Source organism: Pipra filicauda, unplaced genomic scaffold (assembly GCF_003945595.2).
Source record: "Pipra filicauda isolate LSUMZ 115617 unplaced genomic scaffold, ASM394559v2 scaffold121_size3267253_pilon, whole genome shotgun sequence".
NCBI classification, from domain to species: Eukaryota; Metazoa; Chordata; class Aves; order Passeriformes; family Pipridae; genus Pipra; species Pipra filicauda.
In genome coordinates, this window is record NW_024103674.1 from 2,844,843 (window position 1) to 2,853,501 (window position 8,659).

The 8,659-nt window shown below is 47.8% G+C and overlaps 1 protein-coding gene across 1 annotated transcript in view; it reads left to right on the forward strand.

The window, feature by feature from the left end:
- Positions 1-921, forward strand: part of NTNG2 (netrin G2) — a 48,092-nt gene extending 47,171 nt beyond the window's left edge. The window contains 2 exon segments of the mRNA XM_039388293.1: positions 77-211; positions 520-921. Coding sequence (XP_039244227.1) covers positions 77-211; positions 520-743 — 359 coding nt within the window. The 3' untranslated portion in view covers positions 744-921.
- The last annotated feature ends 7,738 nt before the right edge of the window (positions 922-8,659 follow it).

Below are 8,659 nucleotides of genomic sequence, written 5' to 3' on the forward strand. Positions count from 1 at the left end.
CAACGCCTCCCTCAGGGAATGGGCATGCACAGAGGCTCCAGGCAGGGCAGGCTCTGACCAAAATGTCTCTGGATAGAATGTAACTGCAACCAGATCGGCTCCATGCACGACCGCTGCAACGAGACCGGCTACTGTGAATGCAGGGAAGGTGCCACGGGGCCCAAGTGCGACGACTGCCTGCCCAACTACTACTGGAGACAGGGCTGCTTCCGTGAGTACCGGGGCTGGAGAGGCACGGGGACGTGGGGATGGGTCCAGGCAGGAGGGGGATCTTCAGCACTGTGATGCTCGGGGTGGAGGGTGAGCAGATTCCGGCCATTCCTCCCAACTCCAAAACGACTTTGTAGCTTTGTCTGTGGAGTTTGCACCTCCCACTGTGTTCCTCTGGCCTTGGAAGTGCTCTAGCACTATGAGGGTTGGATAATTGAACCACTAGGAGCTAAAAGCTTCTAGTTCCTGCTGCAATCAAGGGGTTTAACACCCACACCCTTCCCTCCATCCCTTCCTCTCGCCTCGTAGCCAACGTCTGCGACGACGAGCTCCTGCTCTGCCAGAACGGCGGCACCTGCTACCAGAACCAGCGCTGCATCTGCCCCGTGGGCTTCAAGGGGGTGCTGTGCCAGCAGTCCAGGTGTGAAGTGGACAAGAAGGACTGTGACGGTGCCCCCGGTGTGGGCAGCAGCCTCGGCACGGTCGCCCTGGGGGTGCTGGCCCTGCAGCTGCGCGCCTGGGGGGACCTCTGACCCCGCAGGGCGGGGGGCCCAGCCCAGGCACGTCGCCCGAGGGACCTGGGGAGCCCAAGGTAACGGGTGGCTCTCCCCACCGTCTCCTCCGCCTTCCTTCACGCTAGGACTTGCACAACTTTGGGCCCACTTTCCCAGCAGAGGTATCCGCAGAGAACCCGGGGCTGGCTCCTGCCCAGCTGGGGTGGCCCAGCCCAGAGCTGGCTGTGGAGTGTGGGGACTGCACCAGCCTGTGCCAGGGGCGTGGGCACGTCCTTCCCTCTGCACAGGGACTCTCCTTCCCTGCCCCACACAGGGCGAGCTGGGGCCGGGGCCGCCGGGGCCCTGCTGAAATAGTGCCGCGATCCAAGGGAGATTTTTTTTATTCTTATTTTCTTTACTTTGGTATAGGCTGGGGTGTTCTTTTTATTTTTCCTCCTCTTAGTGTCCTGTTTCAAAAGAGCCTGTCATGACAACTCCGGAGCCCCACGACACAACAGGCAGGGGAAGGGGAGGGAGGGAAGGGGGGACTCTGGTCCATCCCTGCTGCATAGTCCCACATCCCACCATCGGCCTGGCCGGGCCACGCACATACTGTTGCCTACAACTCTAGTTGCTGCATTGATTTTGTATTTTCATTGCTGGGTTTTGTTTTCTTGCACTTTTGGAGGACACAGGGGCCACGAGGCCCGTGGTACGTGAGGAGTGCAGTGTCTTATCCACACATGTCCGAATAGTGTACGGTTCAAATACTTTTTTTGGTAGAGACTTATTTTTGTTTGGATTAAATGTTATAACAGAACCACAACTTAAAGGGACATTTTGCCATGAGCATTTGATTCTGGTGTATTCTCCTCCAGTAAAGCAACTATTAATGGCTGCTTGATCACCACGTTTTCCTTTTTGTGTGCACAGTTAATTACAGGTAAAGACTTATTTTTTTGATTCATAATGTCCTCTTGTGTTTTCTGAGTCACTACCAAGGTGCACCACATGGTGAGGGAGAGGGGAGGGAGAGAGAGGTTGCCTCATCACAGAGAGCTGTTAATTATTTCTCCTAATTACTTTGCTGAACCTAGGTTAGACTACTAACTGCAGATGACGAACAAAGCCTGGGTGATGCATTAAGCACTGGTATTGTGTGGAAAGGCCATTTCCAAATGAGTCTGTGGCAGGAGAAGGCTGGCTAGTCCAGGGCTGCTTCTCCAGGGGGACCTCAGCTGTCCCAGTCCCATTCCAGCTCCCCCTGCCTCCAGCTGGTGCTATGATGCACCTTTTGCAGACAATGCTCTTTATTTTGTCAGCCTAGAATTTCAATATAGAGATCACAGGGACTAGATAACTTATTTAAGGCTCACAAACATGCCCCTATCTGAGGAGGCATTTGCAACCAAGTGCATAAGCAAAGGCAGGAGAAATCAGAGACAAGAAATGATGTAGCTCAGTCAGAACAATGGGAATGTCACAGACACAAGAGCTTTGGTGTTGTCATATCCAAAGATTTGGATTTCCTTGACAGGTGAGCAGCCCTTGGTCCCCATCCCAACTCCAGGATGCTCCCTGAGCCAGGCCAGGAGCTTCAAACAGTCCAGGCTTCAGCCTCCACTGTCACTTCAAAGAGCAACACAAATCTGGTGCACATTTGGAGCAGCATTTAACATCACAAAGGCAGGACGAAGGGCTTATAAAATAAAAGAGGGTTAAACTCCCCCTGCTGAGATTTGATCCTTGAGGAAGTGGGCTGGCCCCAGCAGTGCCTCCCTGTCTGTAACACTCTCTGTTGGTATCAACACTTGCTTTTCTTTGTACTTCCTCACTGCCACAGATTTAAATCATCATGTTACTGTTCTTACAAGTAATAGCAGAGAAAAGGCCATAACAAGATCAAGATCTCTAATGGCACTTCTGGAAGGTGAAGCAACATTCTCCTTTCCCTGTACTGGTGTTTTTCTCTAGAATATTAGATTAAGCATCAGAAAATTTACTGTTTCATAAAGCCATATCCCAGACAAGCTCTGCTCCCAGCAGATTCACATTTATTGCAATGCAAGCAGGAACGTGCCAAGCAGCAGCACCAAATTCCTGCAGAAAATAACCTCAGAAGGGCACAACGAAGCTCAGAACAGCCCAGGAATGAAGACTGCTGAAGGCAACAGACCCCTGCACTAGACCTTTTGAGGTTTGGGGATTTTCTCTTGGTTGATTGGGTGTTGGCTGTTTGGCTCTGGGGCTTTAGAATCATAGAACAGTTTGAGTGGAAAGGGACCTTTTAAAGGTCACCTAGTTCAACTCCCCTACACTGAGCAGGGGCATCTTCAGCTAGACATTTTTAAAATAAAGCATCACTGGCTTCCAAACTCAGCTCCAGAGATGGTACCACCTCCCTATGAGCCCTGAATACCAGTAAGATTCAGCCCTGGACCTGCTTTATAACCAAAGCCCAGTGGCTGGTTCTGTGACTCCCATCAGAAGCAGAAGGTTGCAGCACAAACCCTCCTGCAGCTGAGCCACAGGACACCTGAAAAATGCTGGGGAACAAAACCACAAGCCCACCCTCCACACCAAGGGCACCATCCCTGGGCTCTTCCCAGTCGTGCAAAAGCAAAACCCTCTGAATCAGTGACTGCAAAGAACAAACACATGTTCCACCCCACAGAAGAAATCAAATGGCCTAAAGGCCGTGAGCAGGGGGAAGTTTTGGATGTCCCTCCCATGGCTCTGCCTGCAGTACAGCTCAGACACAGAGCCAGCCCCATGTGTGGGACATCAGGACAGCATTTTACTTGTCCCAACATGCTGTAGAACTTGAAATCACATAACACAAACCACTGCAAGACAGAAAAGAAAACCTCTCACAGAAAAACTTACATTTGGTATTTAAGAAAATAATTTGAAGCTTCTGAAAGCTTCAGCACTGAAGATCCATTAACTGCAGACATCTGTTAGCACAGGGGTGTCTGCACAAAGAGAACTGAGCATTATTGAAATAACACAGAGAAACCATCACAACAAGTACCCACAGATCCCAAAGTTCATCTTCTTTAAGACAGAAACATTTGTACATCAGTTAATGCTTCCAAATGGGAGAAGTTGTCCAATGAGCTTGATGCTTTACTTGGAGAAAGGTTAACCAAAAGGTACTTCTCTTTCTGAGAAAAGCCACTTGCACTCTTTCAAGAGCCTCCATGTGCATCCTGTCACCAGCATTTGATTCCCTTGAAAAAGTTTTTAAATTACACTTCTGTCTGCAAAAAAGTGACCTCTCCAAACAGCAGAAGTAGAGCTTTTGATTTTTCTTGTTTACCTCAAATTTCTACTCTGATTTTAACTATTTAGAGCACCAGCACATCTAAATAACCAAAAGCCCCAAGGCAACAAAAACCTGCCCGATGTAAAATGTTAAACCAAGAGTCCCTAGGAGCTGGAGACAGAAGGAGGGGGGGGGAAGAATTCCATTGGCACTTCCCAGGTATGTTATTTGGGTTTTCAAAGATGAGGGAGCAGACATCTCATCTGCAGGAGTGACTCCTAAGGACTCCTAAGGAGCCCTGCAGAGGCTGGAGGAGAGAACCAACACTTTAGTGGGAATAAAATATACGGTCTCACCTCCCAGTTCTGCTCTGTAATTGGCTTTCATGAAAAGACTCAAATGTAAATAAAATGAAGTATAAAGGAGGAGCTGAGTGTTCTCACTCAGAAACAAGAGCTGAGCTGGGTTTTGAAGAGCTCTGTATCCCCCCTCTTCCCAGCCCTGCTGGCAGGGAGCTGGAGTTTGGCCACAATCACATAGAAAATGGCTAAAAAAAAAAAAAAAAATCACACCCTGATTTGAGATGCAGAGAAAAGCTTCAGACCCTCCTAAAGGCTCCTTTGGCATTTTGATTCCCTGCGTGTTGTAACAAGTTTCACTGCAGGGTGAAACGTGTGAGGAAAGCCTAAACCCACCCATTTGTCCTGGTCAGCAACAATACCAGGCTCCAAAAGCTCCATCCTGACCCCATTCTGCATCACTTCACTTATTAAAACAGAGGGGGAAACTGATGGGATTCCTCTGTAGCAAAGGGAGTTCTTGCTTTATGCAACAGTGAAATCAGTGACGACACTGAACAGCTGCACCAGTGCAGCCTGTTGGGCCATAAAATAAGGTTTTCTCCATTTTCCCAAAAACAGATGTGATGTGCTCTCAAACCACCTTCACTTCCATCATGCTTTTCCTAGGAGTTGGTGGCAAATTAGCCAAGGCCAGAGCAGACAGGTACATATGGTGAGGAGGTCTCGTGTCAGCGATATTGGATGTCCAAGGCTGCTTAGCTCACATTTATTTGCACTAAAGAATAAGGCATTGGGCTCCTTTCCAAGCAGCTTAAAAAGACAAGGAAGGAGACCTTTTATATTACTTGGGAATGGACCCGTTGTGGCAAGAGACTGTATTATATCATTAACATTATAAATTCCATTTACAATACAGCAGTCATTTCATCCATCATTTATTCATGTAGAAGGGAGAGGACGTCCTGCATTTTTAGGACAGTGGTTCACCCTACCCACAGTATTGCTCCAACCACAGGGCTGTGAATGAACAGCCCAGCTCCAACTGTTGGATGATCCCAGGTTCTCCCTTCTCCACACAAAAGTGAACCCCAGCATCTCACCACACTTCAGTGGCTGCCAAACTCCAAAATCAGCTCTGAAACTACTGGTGTTCCATGTTATCTTTCAGATGCTGACTGAGAATGTTGTTTACCCCCAGTCAGTAAGTTTGGTCACCACAAGTTCTGTCTTGCTCTGGAAGCTCTGTGCTTCCCCACATCAGAATAGCAGGGGTGGGGGCTGTTCCCATTCCATGGGCTAGCACAGGGAAGAGGGGAAGTGCCTTTCCAGCCTGCACATCTCTCTCCCGGCTCCTGTGCCACCATCCATCAGACCAGTTGCTAATTAGCTACTGCACTCAGCTGCTCTAGGAGACAGCACTGTAAAAAACTCATTATCCCACCAGTACTCCCAGCAGCAGAAGTGTGAATGTAGAGACTGGGAGGAAGGAGAGGCTGATGCCTCGTGTCCTCCCAGGAGCCTGGCACAGCTCCTGTGATTGTCATTCACAACCCAGTGGCACCACCAGTTCTCAGCACCACTCAGACCCCCCCCAAACCACCACAGCACGAGGCCAAAATCTCCCTCCTGCAATCCCCAAGCAGAGAATGCACCTGCAAACTGCTGGTTTCCCTCTGGTGTCCCACAGACAGCTGGTAAGACAGCACCCTACTGCATGCACAGGGCCACAGAGGGCAGGGACACTTCCCAGAGAACAGTACCTGCTGGATGTCACCACTGCACACACCTGGTTTGCTCTCACATCTCCACGACTGGGAGTAACGACCTGGAAAACAATTACAGCAAACCTTAAAGGAAAAGGGAATAGCCACAGTTATACTCCACCTTTACTGGAAAGCCTATTTTGTGTACAAAGAATAACTTTAAAAAAAAAAACCACACCCCAAAATCCCCTGAACAAAACGTAGTCCAACACTTACAAGAGACTTTCCCTTCTTCCTGATATCCAAGACCACAGAGGGGACTGGCTTTGCACTGAGAATTAAGCTGCCAAGCTTGGAAGCAGCATGGAAGCCTCTGTATAAAAACCTGGATGCTGCTTCTTCCAAAGGGTTTTGGCACAACGTCCAATAAAGTGTTTTACATGAAGCTGTGTTGAATGTTTCTTTACTGATTTTTCCAACTTTTAACACTCAATAATCACTGAACAGCCTCTTCTCATAGCCACCAGTTCTGAGACATTATAAATGAACTAAAGCAAGTCTGTGTTCACAGTTTTCATACACTGACTGCCCATCACTACTCAGCACTTTGTAACACACAGTGGAAACAGCAGAGAAGATATGAAAATTGTACCTGATCCGTTTGTTGCCCATTGCAGATTCGAATCAGTGAGAAAACTGCTTTGGATGGGATTTTGTTTGGTTTTCCATGTTATGGGTATAAAACAAAAGGGAAAAAAGTTACTTACAGCTACAAACCTACTCTGAGCAGTATGTGAAGAGGGAGAAGTGTTCTAAGAGCAACAACCCAAGGATTTTTTTATTAATAAATACATCATTAATGATACAGACTGATATGGCAGCAGTAAGCCACTGCTGAAAGACTGACAGCTTAAGTCAGATAAATCTTGGATTAAATCAGCAAAAAGGTCTGAGCCATTGACCACACCTCAGAGATGACTTACGGAAAAACACAAGTGTTAGAGAGCACAATAAAAATGAAATATTAAAACAAAATTCCTTCCAGCATGGGGCAAGTATCTCTCTCAGGACACGTTCTGAAATGCAGACTGAGGAGAAAGAAAACTAGAAGACAAGTTTGAGAAACATTCTTGTGACAAAGTTGTATTTAATTACCAGCAAAGCATTTCCTCATTTTATTTTGTTGCCAGCTTCACTTTATTTACATCAAGACAGTCCAAATGGCTTCCCCAGCCGTGGGGTTCACAGAGCAGCAGCCTTTTAATGTGCTAAGTACAAACAGCAGGCAGGGCAGCACAGCCCTGCCAACAAGAGCCAAGGGGGTTGAAAGATGGCAGTGTTTTTAAATATTCCTATTAACATAAAGGGAGATAACACACAGGGCAGGGAGCCTGTGATGTGGGAGTGACCGAAATGTCCGGTTCACTAAAGTCAGACTCACTCCAGCTACCTTCCCTCCTCTCACAACAAGAGCCCCAGCAGCTGGAGAGGAGCACACACTGCTGCCAAGAGGTGGTCAGGGCTCACTGAAGCCACTCAGATTGCAACAGAACAAGTAATTTAAGCCAGACAATGCACAGATGCTGCTCCCACCTCACAGGGATCTCAAGGATTCTCCCATTACACTGAAATGCTCTGTCCTGCACAGCACAAGCTGGACAGTCACAGATGGCAACTAAAAGCCTCCCAGCACACCCACAGTGCAGCTGCTGCCAGTAAAGCACCTTTGTTCCAGGCTGGGATGCATTAAAGGATGTTTTACTGGCAGTTACAGTGTGAACCAGCACCCAATGGTTAGTGCTGTAAGTCCAGTTTCCCTTGACTGGATCCCATGGACCCGTTCAAGGGAGGGTTAAAGGGGGCAAAGCTGACACTGATCACTGAGTGCAGAACAGAAACTGGAACTAGAAATGATGGCAAAGAGAATTCTGGTGGCTCTTCTGCTTCAGCAAAGCCCCTGGCATGACACAGGTTCAGTCAGTGAGCAAGGGACAGCAGGGCCCTGCCTGCTTCAGGCTGTACTTGAACACACACAGGGAGATGGCCCAACACTCCCAGTGCACCCAACTGGCACTGACACCACAACCACTCCATTCCCAAGGTGCTGTACTCCCAGGTTGTCTCCACGCAAAATTCTGTGCAGGTGAAATGCTGCTCTTCCCCTCCCTGAGACAGACACATGGCTCCAGAAAAAGAAAAGTGATACTTCAGAGGGACCCAAAGGAATTCTTAGTAGAAATAATTCCACTTTTATTGTGAGATGTTGTGATTAGAGGAAGGCTTCCTTACAAATAGTTTGGTTTTCCCCCATCCCCTGGTAGTGGCTGTATATTCCTCATCAGCACAGTGGAAAGAATCCAGTAATAACACCTAGAAAGAACTACCTGCCCTTTTTACCCCTGTAGATCTCAAAAAAGCTCCACACAAAGAAACTCAGGTGTTATTACCAATAACTGTTAACTAAATCTTTGACCAAGATTCCACAGTGCTACTGATTATTCCTCACATGGACACAAACAGACCTTGTGGGTTTTAATCTGCAGGTTGTGTTGCCACTGCAACAGGAAAGGGATTCCAACTGATGGAGCAGCAGCAAGAGCAAAACTCAAGGCACATCTGTACAAACAAAAACTCTTCTGTTCCTATAAAAACAGGCAATAAAATATACAAAATAAGTAGAAT